Genomic DNA, 21,666 nt, shown 5'->3' with positions numbered 1-21,666 from the left:
GTCCGTACAAAATTTTAAGAAATATAATCGGAATGAACAAATATACCAAATTTGGTTGAAATCGGAGTTGAACTTCAAAATAGGATAGGGGAACCCATGATAAAGTTCGAAAACAGATACCGATGTAGCCTGCAAGTCGTAGGCGAAATACGTATCTGTCGCGAATAAATAAAAATAGTAGAATTTAATTTTGAAAAAGTTTAAGTTTAATTTCAGGATCGTTTTTTCTTCCGGGGGCTAGAGGTTATTAGTTCATCCAAGATTAGAGAAATCGCGTGAATAATTTTTGTTCATTTAAACTATAAAACGCAGTAGCAGACATGTTGCTTTTGAAATTTGATAGATTGAGAAATATTATCTACAAATTACGCCAAACCTATAGAGCAAAAAAATCCGTTAAACCTTCATACAAGAATGCTTTCGCCCTTAAAAGGTCGTTTGTTTGGTAATTGATGAAATTGTTAGGAATGTAGGCTTCCCAGTTTTGGTCAATTTGTGACCAATTTTGGTCATAAAAACTCTTTATGGGGAAGATGAGCAAAACCAAGCCTGGTTGTCACTGCCAGTTCCATAACTTCAGCATCCAAATTTATCAAAAAGTTAACCTTCCGTTACTCGCGCTGTTGTATTTTGTACTACACTTGTAGATTTTTGGATGCAATTTTGTTTCAAAGTAATAGATCGATGTCAAACCAATGTGTATTCTTCAATAAACTTATCATGAACAAAATGATATAATTATTCAATACATTAATGCTTTAAATATTCAGAAAAATAGATCAGCATAAACCGAAATCGCAGAAACGATGCAAGCGACGTGTGAGGGGTACCGCAAACGGTCTCTCTACTGGAATTTTCTCTCGTTTCTTCATAAGGGAAAATAGTTTCTGTATGCAGCAAAATTATTCAGTAGTTAATGATCATTTCGAAGGTGTGCAAAAGTTCGCAATTTCGTTATTGCACGGCGCTAGTGTATGGGTCAGCTTTCTGAATGTGTTGTATCTACGGAATTTGTTTATTCGCAAGGTCTTGCTTTCAGAAATGTTTTAGTGGACCAAAAACGCTAGGCAGATGAACGGAAGTTTTAAATTTTCGCTTTTAAATAATCACTATGTATTATTACTGTGCAAAAACTTTCTAAACATTCCTGCCCAAGCGAATCAAAACACCCCATCGCCCTACTTTCTAAGCTGCCAACAGCAGAAATGATATCATACTATGTTTTACGTGAAAAACATCTAAGAAAACATGATAACTACTAGAATAAAATCTATTCAATAGAATATTACATCATTTAGAAATGATAAAATGATCTTTCCCAATGCAACAACCTGTATATGGCTGCAATTGTAGGATGTACAATTTACAGCACTTTTGAGCGCCGTCTGGTGACAAACTTATAAAATATTATCCCCCAAAGGAAAGGTATTGGCCTACTGATTAACTTAGCTGAAGACAGTAGTTTTCTATATAGCCAGGATTCCGAGATATTCCGAGATAAAAAGTGTTGTACAAAATACAACGCGCGAGTATCCGTGTTACAAAAGTTGGCGCGAGTAACAGAAGGTTAATCGGCACTTGCACCAACGCATTCAGTGTGAGTTTTTTCTTCACAACAAACGGTAAATATGACCTAACGAAAACTGCGGACCACAGACTTGTTGTAACGAGCCAACCGGAAAGCCTCAGCAGCTATGCGATTGAAGCTGTTAGTAACTCTCATGGGTCACGACTAAATACCAGTCAGTATCCGGGTGGATTGGCTTCAACACCGCGTAGATTCGCTTTCGGCGGTGGCGGGGAACTACCTACGAACTGTTTGGAAAGTTCCATATGCCCTATGTAGAAAAACAAACCACCGACTCGAATGAAGCAATTATCGGGACATTAATGTCCTCAATTCTGCATACAAAATTCTCTCTCGCATCTTGTGTCATAGACTGAGGCCGTTACTGGAAACCTTTGTTGGCGAATACCTGTACGGTTTTCTCGAGGGACGTTCCTCGACGGACCAAATTTTCACCTTGCGACAAATTCTCGATAAATTCCGAGAATTCAACTTGCAGAGTCACCATTCGTTTATAGACTTCAAGGCGGCGTACGATTCAGTTAAACGAAATTAGGTGTAGTGGATTCTACGTGAACATGGCTTTCCAACAATACGTGCTCCCGCGGTACCATCATCACGAAATTTCACGTGCTCGATTAGGAATCCGAGAAAGTTATTAGCGTTCAAAACCTGACCACTTTTCAAGAAATATTTCTTGAAATGACACACTTTCTAGCCAAACCTTGCCGTAAGACGTAGTCCTATATTGAAAAAAGAAAATTATTGTGTTAGTGAATGGTTTTCATCGTGGTGAACAAAATATCTCGGACGAAAAAATTAACAGCCAAAGCTAATTGACGTTTGTCTGCGGGCGTGTACTACAAACGATACTCGGAAGCTAGAATCCGCTCTGCTACGGAGAACACAAATGGCATCGGTGATCACAAATCCATGCACGATTTAGAAAATCTAGCATCATCAGCACAGACCGTGAAAAGCGATTTCCATTCGCTTCTGTTGTCCGCCTTCACACAGCATTTTCTCTATCAAACGGCCGCAGCTGTTTGCGCCTGGAAGCCATCGTTTCAGACAACAAAATAACCAATGGCTCTTGTGCACAGCTTCCCGATATCGGAGAAAAAGCAATCCCGTCGCGGTATCTTGAACAAGAAATGTATTTTGATAAGGAAGAGAAAAAAAACTTGGTACATTTTCCAACCAACCCTGGGAACGCATTTCCATCCTTTGCAAGCTGGATCAGAAAGCTCAATATTTTTTCAATCGAACACAGACAGCATTCAAACTACGGGCGGTGCTTATATGTGTACCTTACGTGAAAAAACTCAAAAGGTTCTAACGTTATTTCCAGACGAACTCGATTGCTGGCTGGTTGGCTGGCTGGCTGGAAACCCTCTACGAGAAAAGTTCGCATCTGTCGTGCATCTGGTCATAGCGTGGGATAACGAGACCGTGAGCGTATAAAGAAAGAAAAAAATCCGCGCGACACAGGATACGGTTCCGATGAAAGGATTTCGCTTTTTCCGCTCGGTCGGCTCCGAGCATAATAAATGGGATAAAATTTGAACTTTTCGAAACGGTAACGGTGCTACGTAATGCCCGACCGAACTCGCAATCGGCCTTTGAGATTTGAAGTGGAAGATTGACTTTGACGATTATCGTTCGGGTCGGCGTGCGGGCGCGGACCAGGGTTTTTCGAACCGGTGTACAGCGCGGTCATCATCGTTCGCAAGGTCATATAATCTGTACCCACCGCTTGTAGGATGTGCCCTGGCAAGAGGATTCGCTGCTCGTTGTTTCATCCGATGTACAGTGTTATGTAAAGGCACGGTCGCGGATGAGCATTACTTAAATCACGTTTCGGAAATAATTTCATGTTTGCCCTCGCTGTCAGGATAATACAGCTGCTGCTGGCTCAGCTGGATGTGTACTGTACAGTGCTCAACGAAACGGTGCAAACAATTCCCGGGAAATGGTCGGTGAGTTTCGCCACGTTTTTTTGTTGTTGTTGGTGTAGTTACTTTGTCCGGTGCCCAGAATCGCCCACGCGCTGCCAACCGTTGGTTGTGCACCTGAACGCTGTGGAATCGATATATAAATACGGATTTTGCCACGCTGCCTGTGGGTTGGGTTGGTGGAAGTAGCACGTGATCGCGCAGGAAGGTGAGCCAGGTTTATAGCACGTGCAAAAGTTGCTGTTGTTTGCTCGCTGTCGAGCACAATGCATATAAGACGAGCATCGTGAGAAAATTTCGAATTACTTTATCAAGGTTAAGAAGACGCCTGCCTTCCTGCTACCATCGTCTGTGAGACAAAGGAAAGCGGCCATGGGTGGGGTTGCAATTTAATTCAAACACGGCGCAGCGTTTTTGTTTTTCTGGCAGCTTTGCTGGAACGTTACTGCTTTTTGAAGATTTATTGTGCCAAGCCAATAAAGATGGCACAGTTTAAATATTGAAAACCAGCTTCCAATTATGTTATCTATAATGATTATATGCTGGCATATTATAGTTGGCCAAATCAAATCGGATTTCATTTTCATACATGTAAAAGCTGCTGTTGCATTATTAAAGTGCCGGAGGTGATTACCGAGACTTCAAACTCAGCCGGTAGAGAGTATTAATTTTCAGTCTCGAACATTTACACCGGAGAATCAAAGGTTTCGCACCGTGGCGCGACGAGCAGCGAAGGGAAATCGATGGAACACCGCCGCCGCCGCCGCCGGAACAACACTTACAGCCGACGCGAGACCATTAATTTTTAATTCGATCGAAAGGCAAACAGCGAGAGAGAGAGAGGGCCCGTATGTGTATTCATAACGAACGTTTGCCTTAATTGGAATGCTTTTATTTCCGCGCGCGCAAGGATTAATGATGTTCCCCACCCAGCGAACGCATCAGCTCCACATCGCAGCATCCGGGATCGGGAAGCGAAGGTTCGTTCGTTTAAGCGCGCGTGCCTCTGAATACGAGCAGCAATTTAATGGTGCCGTTTTTCGGAACCCATCGATCCCGGGCCCATATGCGGCTGAAACTGTCACATTTGCTTCATCCGGGTGTAGGGCTAATTGTTGTCAAACTCCAGTGTTGATTTCAGTTTTGGCAATTTAGGATGAAATTGATTAAGCGATTCACTTTTATTCTGCAACATTTTAATTCCACCCAAAAAGCGAGCGAGTGGCAAGCAAAATGCGTTAAATTATTATTTTTTTATGCAATTTCCTGCACGTCAACAGGATGTACAGCCAAAGCCTGCGGAGATTATACTTCCGTTCCGTATAATGTATTGAAATGATACAGCGATGCCCTCCTCCTACAGTTGGGTATTTATTCTGTGCTGTTTATTTTTAAATTCCATACAACAACATAAAAGAAAAAGGCACAAAGGCAATGAAGCCCCAAGCATCTCTATGGGAGGAAACAGACAGCTGTGAATGTCCACGAACTGACTCATTCTTTTCTGTTTCGGAATATTTTGCCAATAAGTATGTGTGTATATTTTTTATTCAATTTCATTTACAGCAGAAAATGCCTCAACTCTCGATGTATAACAGAAGTTTAGAATTCAATGATTGCAACATTAAGCAATTCTAACTTACGCTACCATTTAGAGATCGGTCCAGTTTCTTCCGCCATAGATTACCCAACAACCAACAACAACAGCAACACGAGCACTGCTCTTGCTGGTTGGCAATAAAAAACTTGGGCTGCATTTATGGAGATTTTCGTTTTCCAACTTTGCAAGGTCTTTGAATTGCATTTCATTTCATTCAGCCAGCGACCAAACGCACAGATACGAATCGCTCCGGGCATGGGAACTAACCATTCGCGCGCATTATTGCGTGGCCTTGGCACCGAAAACGAAATGCATTAAATTACCCTTACCATTTTCCATGAACCAGTCAGTCAGCAGCAGCCAGCAGCCGCCACCGCCGTCGTCGTCGTTCGTCATTTTTCCCGCCTGCGTCCGGCAGACAGGTACCTATAGAAGTGCACACGCGGCTGCCTGCGCAATAGTGCGAGAAAATGGCGAATCAATGTGTTGTTGTGCATTGTATCGAGTAGTAAAGCCCATTTTCCGACTTTTTTTTTCTTTTCTTCACCTTGGCTTTAGCGAGTTGAACTCCCATTTTTGCCCCGCACTTTGCCATTTTTTCTCATTTGGACCATTGAGCCGAATTATGAACCAAACCAGCGTTAAAAGGCAGGCCCGGCCATTTCCAATTATCGTCTTTTAAGAATTCACACCCATTGTAAACGGGCCGGTTGCTGCATATGTGCTGTTCACCGGGTCGAGCGGTAAATTTGCAGTGCGAGCGCATTTACCAATTGCATCACGAAGTACGGTTTGGTTTGGTTGTACGAGAAATTATGCAAAAAATTACGTGGCGTACAACGGTAAATGGCAAACGTGTCAAGCGTTTGGCGCCAAGGGACATAAAAATATCAACTTACTAAACTAAACTAATAAAATTGTCCATAAAATGGGTCTGAAATGCAATAAAACATGAACGAAGTACAAATTATTGCAGAATGAAACAGCGAGTAGGTAAGCGGTACAATCTGTAACTAACTGCACGGGTATAAACAGGAGTCATTTAGAATTACGCAAAAGATTACAGTTTAGTGAAATAAAATCTTCTCCATCATCATGCCTTACTTTTTCTACAGTGCTTTTTTTTTCTTCAAAATTGAGAAGATCTCTATTCTTTTCCTATTCTGAAGCATTGATCATAGAGCACATCTTAAATGTAAATCGATCTTTGCAATACAGGCAATGCAAACACTGTTCTGTGTAATATGCAATCCTTTCTTGAATGATTCAAAATTCAGTCTACCGCCATTATGGGCCATAACGCTTCTTGATTAATGCTTCTCAATAAGCTCCACAGCAGTGATTGTTAATGATGAGCGAAAAATTGGCAAATGCACACCAATCGATTCGGAATGACCTTGTCCAATTACTCTTAAATGTCTTGGACACTTTACTTTTTGTTCTTACAAAGTATAAAAATTACCTTTTTGCCGACCGGTTTCGGGTAAGTAGTTACCCATCTACGGGGCCGAGTCCAACTTGTCCAATTAGGCTGAAAATGTTAACTCATGCAATCACTCGCTGTAAACAGATGCAGCGCGAGATACAAAACAATGAAACCAAATGAAGAATGAAATTACGACGAAAAATGCTTCTATAAATATCTCAACATATGCAACAAATTGAGTTGATTTATTCGTCGGTTCAGTTTAAATTAAAATTAAACTGAAAATTGATTTTTAGTACTTAACTAGGTTAGATTATGTGCTAAAAATATACCAAAAACCAAATTTATTGGTTAATGGACTACTGAGAAATCCCGGTGGACCCCTCTCGTCTTATTCGGGGGATTCTTGTATGATACAGTTTAGGACTTTCGGCACTATTTTTACACAATTGAACTACAATTAAACCAATCATTAGAAAACACAACCAGATATTTCGAAATATTTGGTTTCTTTTTGAGAGTAATGCTATATTATTGCTGGTCTAGAGACCAGCTATAATCCTCAAATTCAAAACATGGAAAGTGGCATGCAAGTGGACACCGTTATACTGACTTGAAAGCTACGTTTGATCGTGTCGATCCTTTCAGCGCAAAGTTTGAACGTTTTGGTGCTTCAATACCTTTTTCTCAGTGGCTGAAATCTTTCCATTGACCACTCTTTCTGTGTCAAATTAGGCAACATTGATTCAAACAGTTTCGTTAGCTTGTCTGGGGTTCTTCAGGGGAGTAACCTAGAACTTCTGCTGTTTTCCCTATAGTTAATAACGTGCTTCATTATCTTTGTCTCAGGATGGATTTCGTGCGTAGCAACAAATTAATTAAATTAAATTAGCAGTCATTAACTTTTCGTCGGAGAGCCCAATTTTGGAAGCAGTTTTTGGGCTCAAAACGTGTGGTTCTGTTTATGGAAATGTATTCACTGCATTCTTCTTGCCAATCTGAACACAGCGAACATATTTTCATGAACGGAATTTTTGTTTCAAAGAACAAAACTGCTTTTGAAACTTGCAAAATCGATGACGGCTAATTTCACCCTAACCTCATTTATATTGATAATCTAAGATTGTTTCTTGCCGTATAAACTATGAAGGATTATGCATTAAATTGTAACGGTGGATCTGGACTCTTTCGGGTGCTTGCACAATTTAGTTACTACTAGCTGATCCGACAAACTTCGTATTGCCACAAATTAACCTGTGTTGTACATAAATCATGAATCTCGGATGATCTTTGTCACAATCTCGAATTTTGCAAGCCCCCCAGTGGGCGGCGCTTCCGACGGCGGGTCACCGGCAACACTCGCGACCGTCTCGTCCTGAATGATCTAGTGTTACTATAGATAGTTTTTGTAGTCTTGTATTGACTAATGTTTTATGGAAGAGTCTCGAATTTCTCGAGTTCGATTAGTTTTTGAGTTTCGCAAAAATTTCTGTTTTATTTGTATGAGAGTCCATATCCCCCTACCACAGGGGTGAGAGGTCTCTAACTATCGTAAAATAAATTCAAGACTCCAAAATCTCTCACCTGCCAAATTTGGTTCCATTTGCTTGATTAGTTCTCAAGTTATAAGGAAATTTGAATTTCATTTGTATGGGAGCTCCCCTCTTAAAAGGGAAAGGGGTCGTAATTCACCATAGAAAAAATTTCTGCCATCTAAAACTCCCACATGCCAAATTTGGTTCCATTTGATTGATTAGTTCTCGAGATAAGAGGAAATTTGCATTTCATTTGTATGGAAGCCCACCCTCTTAAAGGGGAGATGGGCCATAACTCGCTTTCTAAAGGAGAGAGGGGTCTCAATTCACCATAGAAAAAAATCTTGCGTCCAAAACCACTTACATGTCAAATTTGATTCCATTTGGTTGATTAGTTCTCGAGTTATGAGGAAATTTGTTTTTCATTTGTATAGGAGCCCCCCCTCTTAAAAAGGTAAGGGGTCCTAATTCATCATAGAAAAAATGGTTGCATCCAAAAACACCCACATGCCAAATATGGTTCCATTTGCTTGATTAGTTCTCGAATTATGAGGAAATTTGTATTTTATTTGTGTAGAAGCACCCCCTTAAAGTTGGGAGGGGTCCTAATTCACCATAGAAAATATTTTTGCCTCCAGAAACCTCCACATGCCAAATTTGGTTCTATTTGCTTGATTAGTTCTCGAGTTATGAGGAAATTTGAATTTCATTTGTATAGGAGCCTCCCCTCCTAAAGTGGGTAGGGGTCCCAATTCATCATAGGAAACATTTTTGTCTCCAAAAACAACCACATGCCAAATTTGGTTCCATTTGCTTGATTAGTTCTGGAGTTATGAGGAATTTTGTATTTCATTTGTATGGGAGCCCCCCCTCCTAAAAAGGTAAGGGGTGCTAGTTCATCATAGAAAAAACTCTTGCCTTCAAAAACACCCATATGCCAAATATGATTCCGATTGATTGATTTGTTCTCGAATTATATGGACATTTGTATTTCATTTGTATAGGAGCCCCCCCCCCGCCTCCTAAAGTGGGAGGGGTCCTAATTCACCATAGAAAAAATTCTTACCTCCAAAAACCTTCGCATGCCAAATTTGGTTCCATTTGCTTGATTACTTCTCGAGTTATGAGGAAATTTGTGTTTCATTTGTATGGGAGCCCGCCCTCTTAGTGGGAGGAGGGGTCTCTAACCATCATAAGAACCTTCCCTGGCCCTAAAAACCTTTACATGCAAAGTTTCACGCCGATTGGTTCAGTAGTTTTAGATTCTATAAGGAACATCCCGACACACAGACGGACGGACAGACAGACAGACAGACAGAAATCCATTTATATAGATATAGATTTATTTATTATTTTAATGCGGCTTTTAACCGGTAGTTGGTTCGCACCAAAATAGCAAGCTGATACAAATAAAAAAATTAGCTAGCTATAAAACCATAATAAAGTTTAACGCAATAACGCAAGTTTATTGTGGTTGCCTATATTAGTACGATAAAACTAATTGACTGGACCACATCCCTCATAAAACTACTCGACAAGAAGATGGGGCGATACAATGGCATACCAATACAAAATTGATCTAATTGTGGTTACTTGGTAATTCGTTATAAATCTGTAATTTCATAGTACCGTTGAAATAATAACACCTTGACCAAATTGATTTAGTGTTGTTTTTTCTTCATGAAAAAACTAGAGTTTAACACCGAACACATTTTTATGCTAGGACTGGCTCGAATGTCGAATATTGCCGTATTCTAGCATTTTTTTGGCCCCCAAACAAAAATTCATCAAAACAAAGGCACTGACGAACTGACATGACACATAGAAGAAAATCCTTTAAAAACCATCGTCCTACACATTTTGCTTGCACACTAGCACCCTCTGTTATGCATGTTGCGGAGTAGCTTGCATTTGCAGGGTTTCATACTGTAGGGTTTTTACATTTGTATGGTTTTATACTGAAAACTCGAAGCAACAGCCGCGCGCCGCGGTTTGGCCATGTTGCGAAACATGATTTTTTGAAAAATGAGTAGTTTTTGATTGGACGATGGAATTGACGCAAGTGTCCCGTTTGTTTGTCTGTGCCAAAGGGGTGAGTTGCAGAAAGCAAATTACTTATTATCAATTCATTTTGAAGTCACAGAACGCCACTAGAATTTGCTGGTTTTGGTAGAAATTGTGATTTAATTCGTTTAAAATTTCAATAGCGCGTTCATTTTAGCGCTCTATTATGAACTCTGCTGAAAGCTTATTATTCATATTTTCGCTGATTTTATTATGGTTGCTGTAAATTAAACCGATCAGGATGATCTAACAGTGAAACTTTAACTGTTGTTTTCGTTACGTTATATCGAAACAAAAACGAAATCACTCTTATTCGACCGAAATTGGTTTCAAATGAAAGGGGAGCCTCTCAACCCGTCAACTTTCAAATTTTATGAAGATGTAGTTTAAAAGATACAATAAGAAATGCGAAGAAGCGAAAAATGTGTAAAGATTTTGTTAATTGAAATTTGAAAATCTAAAAAACATAATTTGAAAAACAGAAATAATTTTCGCACAATAGCAATGCGAGGTCAAATCACAACGAAAGTGAATACAGTTATTTTCTTAAAATTAAAAAAAATTACGTTATATCGAGTTACATTATATCGAAGTTGCTTTATATCGAGGTATTACTGTGTATATTTTCAAGTTAACAATGTTGGCTGGCTAATTCAGCTAGAACATTGTAGAATAAAGGTAAAAGCTATAAAGCATTAAATTATGTCAAGCAGCGTAAACCACGACTACTTGAGTTTGTAATCTAACTCTTCAAGAGGTTATAAAAGCCTTCTGAAGAGATGGGCACTTGGACCGGAGGCAGTTTTATAGTGGTCATCACAAGGTTCTAGTGGAGCTCACAGTTTCGATAGCTGTTTTTAGAGGTTGCTAATTAAAAACCACTAGAGGAACGTAATAGAACTTAAATTGCTGCTTGGGAGATGCAGAGATCCAGTGAATGACCTGGAAAGATCCAGAACGAGAAAATTGGAGAGATCCAAAACTAGAAAGATCTCTGGATGCTCTGGATCTGGGGGTTCAGAACTCAGAATGAGTGAGAGGGAGTTAGTATGATGTGAATGGTTAGGGAAAGTGAGAAAGGACGAACGAAGTGAAAAAAAATGTAGGTGAAGAATAATAACTCAGAGAGAAATAAGGAACCGAAAGTAAGAGAAAGAAACCAATTGGTGTTAAACCACTTCAGAACTTCATTGAACTCGCTGACCCAATACTTTGAATGTGCAACCAATTGCTGTGCATTCGGAATGGTCTAATTTGCGACTCACTCTGGCTTTGAAATTAAATTTACTGCTCCTACAGTGGTTGATAACGCATTTACTGCCAGTTATGCCCTAGTCTAGTAGAAGGGCAAGTTCCTACGAAGAAGCCCTTTTCAATAAGGTCGATTTCTGCCGATGATGTTGACACAAGTAATGGTCCATTTACATCATTCGAATTTACAACCTGTTTCGGTATGCTCGTTGCATAAATCATGACGTGCAACTGGGATTACCATCAAGATGCAGCGGTTGAGTAAGAAGCTTTCTTCGGTTAAGCTCTCCGTTCGCTAGAGCAAACTTTATCGTCCAGGAAAAGCGATATCCGACACTGATAGGGAAGAACTTTACTGTGAAAATTGATTGTCCCGTTTTACTGACACGTACACTTTGCAAGTTAATCTTATTTAACCCGTACGTAGGAGAGCAGCAGCAGCCCCAAAGACTCGAAATAGTTTTTCGAAGTAATCAAACAAGCAAGAGCCAGCTCGTTCGGTCGTATTTCGTTTTACAGCTTCATTGGTTGCTCGGCTCGACAATCATCAACAACGAGGATAGACTGTTCACTACGTAGAGAGGCGTCTCGGGAAAAGTTTACTTTTCTGTCCTTTACGGCGCCGTAGTCTCGTATTGATGAAACTAAACCAATGAATTGACAACTCAGCGACACTTGGAGCAAAGTTATGTCATTCAGCCGGGAAGAACAGTGGCCCACGACTGTGGGTCATGTGCTTCCGATCAGCCCTTTGTACACTCTGTTGTCGTAATTAAACTTTTACCCTATCTGTTTTTGCCATATCGACTTTTCAAAGCCATTTCCCGCCTCGGGAAGTTACTCACTCCAATGTCAATAGACATTTCACGTTAAGTTGGAAAGATTCAGTGGGCTGGATAGGATACGGGAGGAAGAAAATGATCCGGATCTGCTTCACACTGTGATCGAAAAGTTTTGCTACCCCGGTCAGACTAATGAGTGCGGGACTAAGTATGGTGCAGCAGTAGTTGAGCCTCCCTTGCACGGAACTTGCACAACAGCTGTCGGTGATGACAATAAAACACCCAGTCGGACAGGCAACACGTAACGAATCGTGGCGAGATTGATTAGATCGTAATTTGACAACCATTCAGCTCGTGGTCATTGTAGCCATTATCGTGATTAAAAACAATCGTGGATTGTCTAGCTCTAGATTGGCGGATTGTGCTTATACGTAGTATGGAAATCATCGTACACGGAAACAGACGTGTGTAATCGGAAGTTTGCAAATACGCGTGTGATATTATCACACCGTGCACGTTTTCAGTGTCCATTATTATTTATATCGATTACTTAAACCTGATATTGTGTTTTAATCAATCAAACTGCGCCGCCCGCGGCGTTTGTGCGGCCGACAGACACCAGGTGGTCGGTTACGATAGTGTATGTTTGCCGTCTGTAAACGGTGTGTATCCGACATTTATTTTATTTGTTTATTGCCGTTGTACGATTGTTTAGTACTTGTATGGAAACGGTAACTAAACAAATTTTATTGAAAAAATATGGTTCGAATTACGGGTAGCTTATCATACGGTGTACAGAACCATGAGTGACATGAAGTTATACATGGAACATATCAATATTTCAAGTCAAACTATCTAAACCAATCTATTCCTACATTAAGATAAATTTATGAGGGGCGAAGAGGTCGGCTTCAGCCTTTTAAATATCTAATCAGTCTAGGAAATCCCATCCATTGTCAATTACTACCAAGTGGCTGGCTGAACCTGGGTAACCACCTCTTAGGCAATCCACTCACGAAAGGATACTACATCACAGTGATTGCTCTAGGATGGGCAACTTCGGTTCTAAGGGAAGCTATAAACAATTAGCAGAGAGAGTAGCTATTTTCTCAACCCTTCGGACGTCAGACATTAAAACAAATCGACAGGGAGGTTAAAATTTTTGCTCCTCTAATGACTGAGATAAAACATCTGAATCGTTAAATGAGCAACTAGACGATATAAAGCATTAAAGCATTAAAATTGTAAACTTTTCTACGCCGAAAACTGTTACACAATTATATAAAAATGTACGGTTACTTGTGTAATCGACATAAAACACAGAACAGAGACAAGACAGGAGAAAAATCGGTTACATGAGCAAGTTACAGCGCCCTTTGCAGTGCTAGAATAGTGAAATAGAGTCCTTTCCATGGCAAAAAATATTGACACACAATCGGATTGAAAACTAGCTATGTTTTATCGTCTGCATTTTGCATGTGTATACCAGTATATCTAAAAATAAATAGAATGAATGAAAGCTAACTGTAAATATCACTGCTAGATAAGCGATTATTCTTTTTACGACTTTATTATGCTGGGCAATTTTATTGCAAAAAAAAGTTAATCCACCATGACTTGAAGGCACTCATATTTTAATCGATTCTTCATCGATAATCAGCCTCTAAAGGGAAAGTCACGGGTAGCGAACAAAGCGAGCTTATCGCACATAATAATTTAACTATCGTGTTACAAGCCCATACAAGGTTGCGTTCCTTAAATCGGTTTTGCATTCTGGTTGCGTTGCGATCCAACTAACTGGAGCAGGTAGAAATTCGAACTCCGGCGACAAAACGGTTCGGAAAAAAGCAGGCACTCAAACTCAATGCATCGGTTGCAAGTGGAACAAAGAAAGGTAGTATAGGTAGTACCTTTCACCTCGCCCTTTTTTTCAGGGAGAGAGGCTGGATGCCGCCAGGTCAACCGCAAACCAAACCCAAGTATATCCGCGCCGGCCGCGCACAGACCGGAAGGTAGTGATAGTAGTAGCACCCAACCCAGAACGAGCACACGCTGCTCGCAGTCGTTGAGAGTGGAATAAATTGCATAAATTGTTTTTAATGTCCTTTGTGTCCAAACATGAGCTCACGGAGAGCTCTTGAAGGGGTGAAGTTAATAGTGTTTATGTTTTCGTACGGCGCGGTTAGAATGGTTCTAACGATGATGGTGGCTGCGTTTTTTTGCTCCGTTCTGTGGTTTTAGCTAATGAAAACCAACCCCGTCGAATGGGTAAAATATTTTACTAATTGTGTGTTTTTTTTTTTCTTCTATTTTTTGCAGGTTACGTAAGAGAGATAAAGAAAGGTGAGTTTAGCCGCAAAATCGAATGTTTTTATTGGCGAGTGCTCTACTGAGGCAACTGGTACGACTAGTAAGTTCATTGAGAGGGTTATTTTGAATACTTTGTAGGTGCAAATTCAGGGGCATTAAATGTGTTTAAATGTTTAATTCATAAAAAAGATCGTTTCACTGAAGATGGCTTCACCCATATAAACGGAAACGTTGGAAGTAAAAATCAAACAGTAGAAATGTTTGATCAAAGCTAATGTATGTTTTAATGTATGCATAGAGCACAATAAAAGCTCTTATTCTCCTCTTCTCATTTCAACTCGGATCAAGGTAGCAACTTGAGACCATTGCTTTTCTTGTTATTCTTTAAAGATGTCGCTTTACTGCTGGGCATTGGCTGCAAATGAATGTACGCTGATTGCCCGATTTGTTTGGTGATTAGTGCAAACTGAACAGACTCATTATGTGCATTGTGGACCGTGGATCATGCAAAGTGGACCCCGATTGTGTGACCTTGGGGTCTTACTGGACTCAAAATTGACGTTTTTACATCGTGAGCTAATTATCTCGAAAGCGTATCGGCACCTTGGATTCATCTTTAAGGTGGGACAAAATCTGAAAACGATTGGAGGATCCCCACTGTCTAAAATCACTATTGTGCCGGGCTGGTATCGAATGGCCGAAAAATAAATAGCCGAAATCCAAATGGCCGAATTTAAACAACTGTCACAGAAGGCGGAACCCCTATGTGGTTGAATCACGCATTTTCTTAGGTTTACTGACTAGCTGGGATTATCTGTTAGTTGAGTCCGAACGAACGGCAGCGACATTTGAATATACCCAACAGGTTGGCTATTCGTATTTCGGCCATTTGTGATTTGGCTATTATGCCATTTGTTTTTTCGGCTCTTCTTCTCGAGTGCTTCTTTGCAGTCAACCTTTCCGGTTTACCCAATCGATTATCGAATGAGCCTCAGAAGTGGCTGGAAGCTTGTACAGCATTTGGTTAACGAATGTTGTATTTCTGAGTGGTTAGAGGCAAGGCTACCATGTTCTTTATGGTCCGGTTTACTTATGATGATATCATGGCAGTCGAAATGGTTCGAGAAGTGTATCAAAGAAGTAGATTTTACGCTTGTAGTGGAAGAAATAATAAGAAATTAATGGGCAAGAGGACGAGTAGCAAACAGCTGGTAACGGCACTTCATTGGATAATTTCTAGGCTTAGGGAGGAGGAGAAACTACCCGAGGAGTGGATGGAAGGTGTAATCTGTCCCATCTACAAAAAGGACGACCGGCTAGAAGATAGCTGTAATTACCGCAGCATCACGTTGGTCAATGCCGTCTATCCCCAAAAGCAAGAGAATTCGTAGGACAGTATCAGATGGGTTTTATGTGGGCACGTGCTACTATGTGTCAAATTTTTACGCTCCGACAAATCCTCCAGAAATGTCGAGAGTATGACGTGCCCACGCATCATATTTTCGTGGATTTCAGTACAAAGGGAAAGCGGAGAGTGGCGGAGGTGTGTGAATCACGAGCTACAGGCACTGCTTGGAGAGATTCCCATCGTACACCTGGCGAAATTTGGGAGCTTACGGTGGGCCGGCCACGTCGCAAGGATGCCGGACGACTGTCCAGTGAAATCCGTTCTGTTCAAGAACCCCACCGGCACCAGGAATAAAGGGGCGTAACGTACTAGATGGCTCGACTAGGTGGAAGCCGATTTGTGTGTGTCGAGACGCGCAAGAGTAGCCCAGGATCGAGTCTCGAGTGCAATAGAGAAGAATTCTTGATACGGCAAGAGCCACCCCGGCTCTCGACTGCTAAAGTAAGTAAGTAAGACAAGTAGGAAAAGTGCAGATGGTCAAAATGGTATCAAGAGATTAAAACAAAATCAGAAAACAATAACGTCGGTTACCAATTTCTTTTTGCTGACAAGAGATATCAAGAACAAAATGGATCTATCTTGTATTACTTTTATTAAAAGTGGAGGAGCGTGCGGTGGGAAGAATGGTAGATTGGATGAAACTGCGAAACTTTTAAGTGACTCTAAGCCACACTCTTTCAATTTGCGCCCATGTGTTTTGACAGTTAAACTACCAGCACACGACACCCTATATTATATAGTCTCAAATCAAGTTTCGATTATTCCAGTCTAACCATTCGTACGCACACACATACGCTTCACTGGCTTCTCGCAACATCTAAGCTGTCTGTAAAATCTGCTACGGAACTTCCGAAAACTTCTTTAGAAATATCCAAAGTGTTGGCACCAATGCTAACATGTGAAGGTGGGTGGGTGCGCGGTGCCTTCTTACGTTGGAACAAAAGTCACAGTAACAACAACTGGATGTATATGTGCCACACCACTGCAGTGGGTAAAGTGCAGAGGCGACGCCGGAGAGGGTGGAAGGGTCTCGCAAAACACGGAATCCTAGCCGGAACGGTTTACCGATTGGGGACGAAGCCAAACTGGAATTCTTTCGGATTCTTTTAGTTGCATAAACTTATTTATGACTAGAACTAGTCACATATCGGTTGCCATAATTACTTTGTAACAATTGTGCTAGTAGGGAAAGCTCTTGCGACGTTCCTTCGCACCTGAAGTGTCTCCAAATGGTTCAGTCGGCATCGATTCTCCTAACTCGGTAGTCGGAACTGATGTCGCCAAGATAGACGACGGAGCGTAAGAAGTGGTGTTGAATCGGTTCAATCCTGGCCATCCCGTTTTGGTAATACGCATGCCAGACAATGGAATTGTATTCGAGAGTTGAACGGATGAGTGAGTGGTATAATACCTTGAGATAATACACGTTGGTGGAGCGTTTAGCCGAATCGTTTATCTCTTGATGCTCTGTTATCAATGTAGGAAATGTTCTGTCTTTTCAGGATTCTGATTTTCAGGATTCACAAGCATGCAGTTCAAGTTACACCAAATTGCTTCGACCTTAGAGCGTATTCTCAAGTAAATCTTCAGGTGGTTGCCATCATTGAAGCACAACAGGAAGACGAACGGTCCCAAATGTCTGCCTTGTAAACAATTACTAGGCTAGGATTCTATGAACTCTAGCCGAGCACCACGATTCTTGAGGCGTATCTTGAGGCCAACTGGAAAAACAGACACACATACGGAAATAGCATTTAGGATTATTCTTAGGCTTCTCCACACCTTCCCTTTGTTATAAGAATGTAGAAAATGTAGAAAAATGGCGAACATTGTATTTTGTTCTTACTAACACCGGAGCTATTCATAAAACTCAATGATGATTCGTTTAAAAATAATAACGGGAAACTTTCATTTCAAAGTCAGCTTATCTAGTTTCGATGCTTCCTTCATGTTTTTGAAATCGTACAACCGGTGAAGACTTTTCTTTCCAGCTAAAATCACATCTAAAGCACAGATAATTCACGCTTCTACCCACATAGCATTCGTACCACCTAGATGAACTGATTGAAAGCTATTCACACAGTGAGCGGTACCGTGATGGCTCTTCCGACAACCAATCTCAACTGGAACGGACTGCAGCCAGAGTGCACTCAAAGCAGCTGTTAAAGGACTTCATACCCAAGCATTGGATAAATCAGTTTTCAATCGAAAACACCCACAGGAACGAAACATAGCAAAGGCTTCGATAAATCGGTGGCAGGATTGATGCGATTTGAACTTTTCACTAATAACGCCACGCCCGACAATAGGTGACAGCACACAAAACGAGAGCGTGTAAGATAAATATAGGAATGCTGTGTCGATCCTGTTAAAGCAGAGCTTTTCTAAAGTTCCAACTATCCAACAGTAATTTTCGCTATTGCTATCGTCAAAGAGTGGGCGTACAATGTCAACGAGACGGACATATGTTGTGCTTGTGTGGAATAAGGACTAAACAATCCACTCGGCTCGACTGAGCCGAGGGAATGCAAGAAAGATTCCATTAGACCTGCAGCATTTTCCGCTTGCCATACAGTACAGAGCTACAGAACATACAGGAATTTTCAATTCGCGTAGTAAATCTTCGCAGGCCAGGATAGTCGGCCATCATCAGTGAAGGTGGTTAGATTCTTTTTTATGTTGACGCTGTTGTTGCTGTGCTGTATACAGTTGTGGTCTGTCGGGTTTCGAATACAACACTCAGCAGCAGCAGCAGCAAAAATGGAATGCTTTTACTCGAGTGCAAATAAAATATACTGTCCTAAGCCCTGTTGTTTATGGAGCTGTTCTTTCTGTAGCGAGCGCCGTCCGACAGACCGTATGTTTGTTGTACGCACGCAAAAGGCTGCTGGTGGTCGGTGCATATATATAATGTTCTAAGCACCCGAGGCAGCCAGCGATACATTTCGAGGGCCAGGAATAAAAAACCGGAGCTTAGTGTAGTTGGTTAGCATCTGCTGCTCGGTGGTACATTCCGCTGCCGAAGCATTCGACACATTCCAGATCGTGGACGAAAAATTGTCTGTCGAATGATTGCGCTTGTGTTGAGCTTAGGATAGTATGCATGTTTTGGGTGCTTTTTGTGACGATAAAGTAAAGCTTCTGTCGAATGGTTTTCAACCAATCGATTCGACAATCGAAGTACAAGTTGAAGAAAACCGTGACGTAACTAACTGTAGGATCATTACAACTCCCTCAGCAGTTTCAAAACTATCCAATTCTAATTTTCTGGATGATGTCCAGCATTTTTTCTGTTGTCTATGCGAATAATTTTTACTAAAAGAATGCGACTTGTACGGATTAGTTCTATAAAAATGTCAAGTGTGACGCAGGGTAGTAACCTGAGCCTGTTATTGTTTATACACTATTTCAAATAGTACAACTTTTTTGTGGTTGTTTTTATTTTCCTGTGTTGGTCTCTAGTGTTGAGGTAAAACTAATTGGTTTTCACGTTTTCTAAATTCTGTTCAGCAAAACAACAAAAAGCACTCTTGAATTATGAATCATCATATCCGAGTTCCCAACAATTCAATAGTGAGTTTTTTTTTGAATTTTGGAGAATTAAATTGATAATAAATCTGCCTTATACAAGATAGATTATAGATCCATAAATTATTGGATTTAACACGCTTCATCAATTATAGGTAATGTTTGTTTGAGTAAGATTTTTTCCACGGGCTATTGAATACGTATTTAGCTATTTTTAAACTACATTCTATCACTCGCGCTTTGTTACACTACAATGCACCAAGCATTAAACCGTATCATTACAAATAGAATCCCACGCTACGTGCCATTTCGGAAATGCCCGCCTGACATGCAAACAAGCCATCGGAAATTGAACGAATTTTATGCAAAAACTGTTACAGTTTATCAATCCATTCAGAAGGTAGCGCACATAAATACTCCAACCACCGAATTCAATCGCTAGTGGAACTGGATGTGGAAGGGGAAGTGAAATAAAACCTGATTACAGCTACAAACCAGAATCTATAAACACAGACATACACACAGACAAACACCCGCCTCTCGACCATAATTGCACACACCTGCGACGATTCGTTTTATCACGACTGTCAGCTGCACATCGCATCGGGGCAAACAGGCTCGTCCTGTTCCTGTCATCTCCTGTACACAGTTTCATGCTACTCCCACACCCACACGCATCAAGTAGAGCTCCTATTTTCCTCGGGAAAATAAAACTAAACAAGTTCAAAAGAAACCTCTTTCTTTTCAGTTTTTCCCCCGCCGGATGAATGGCATGTGTTGCATACGTTTTTTTTTGTTCTACATACAAAAGAACATGAACACGAATGGCCGAGTTTCTAGTGGATGGAGATTTTTTTTTTGCCTGCCCTCCTTCAACCAAGGTCCGAGAGGCCCCTTTTATTTCTCTAGTTTACATTTTCCGAAGCGGAAATGTCGTCATATGGATCCACCTAGCGTGGAAAGTCGGTCGTGCAATCCAGATTACCTATTGCCGCACGAGGGGTTGCTCGATTCGCCGTTGCTTTGGGTTGGGCACGTCCTCGGGAGTGTCGTGTCCGGGGCCGGGGACAGCACGATTCAAACGGCGGAAATGGACCCTGAAGGAGGGTGAAATTGAATTGCCTGGTTAAATGAAGCACGAATGCATTGTGGGTGTTCAGGGAGAGGAGAAAAAGCGGCCTTTCGTAGCTGAAGCTAGCCTGATAGGAGGAACTGTGCAAGTGCATACCCCATATCATGCACGACCTGTGTCTGGTGAAAACGGGGATTTTACTTTCCCGTTCGTTCAAGGTTTTAAGTTGCACCCGTTCTAGAACTGCTTTAGCTTTTTTCATTGAATGCTTTAAACTCAAGTTTTGTTCCATTACATTAGTGATTTGATAACCTAAAAATAGCCGTTCGAGATAATCGAGTTTGAAGCTCTCGAATAGATTGCTATAAAAAGTTCCACAAAAAAAAAGATAAATTTCATTCATAATATCACTCTGGGGTTAAGGATCAAAAGCATTGCATGTTTGCATGTTTCACTCTGCTCAACAACAGAATCGCAAACACACTTTTTCTCTCTCGTTTATCATGCACATTCTCCAAGCAAAGGAATATCCCGAAATGCACTGCTTCAGATTTGGCTAGGACGTGTACGAAAGCTTAATTCTACATTGTTTGCAAACACATATCGTTCAGTGAAATAAACTTGACTCACAATCCTCAGACTAACACTCAGTCGGAGTGACGAGTGGGCGTGTGTAGGATGATAGATACTGACTGAATTGTGCAAAAATTCAAACAACAAGTAGAAATGCTACTCGCTGGAACCTCGTGTGGCATGTGTTTTTTGAGCTTCACAGTCGCAATTGCAGAAAAATTCGGTATGATATTTGTACATGTTTACCATTTCCTCAGACTGTGTACTATAGTAGAGAGTAATGTTCACATTTCATAGAAAAAATCGTCATAAGTTGATTTCATGAAAATCTATTATTGTTATTAAGTCGTTACCAGGACTACTAAAATTTTATGCTGCAGGAAAACATTCACTTTTTACTCACTTTTAAGTGTGTCCTATCACGCGAATGGGGTTATTTAAGACTAAGAGGCGCCCTGTTGATTTGGCATTTATGTATTTTTGTATTTTATTATATAATTGAGCCCTTTTGACATTACTAAAACCACCACTATAGAGAATTGTTGCCATAAAAATGTTTGCTATGGAAATGTTTTATGTCACTATATAAAGAGGC

The 21,666-nt window shown here is 40.7% G+C and overlaps 1 protein-coding gene across 3 annotated transcripts in view; it reads left to right on the top strand.

The window, feature by feature from the left end:
• The window catches only part of LOC128741437 (disintegrin and metalloproteinase domain-containing protein 10), a 131,780-nt gene that overhangs the window by 62,561 nt on the left and 47,553 nt on the right, over nt 1-21,666 (top strand). For all 3 annotated transcript variants that reach the window (XM_053837252.1, XM_053837254.1, XM_053837253.1), the window contains exon 3: nt 14,500-14,523. In XM_053837252.1, coding sequence (XP_053693227.1) covers nt 14,500-14,523 — 24 coding nt within the window. The remainder of the gene's footprint in view (nt 1-14,499; nt 14,524-21,666) is intronic.

This window comes from Sabethes cyaneus, chromosome 3, assembly GCF_943734655.1.
Source record: "Sabethes cyaneus chromosome 3, idSabCyanKW18_F2, whole genome shotgun sequence".
NCBI lineage: Eukaryota > Metazoa > Arthropoda > Insecta > Diptera > Culicidae > Sabethes > Sabethes cyaneus.
The sequence above is the reverse complement of the archived record's forward strand: the minus strand, read 5'-3'. Positions and strand labels throughout refer to the sequence as shown.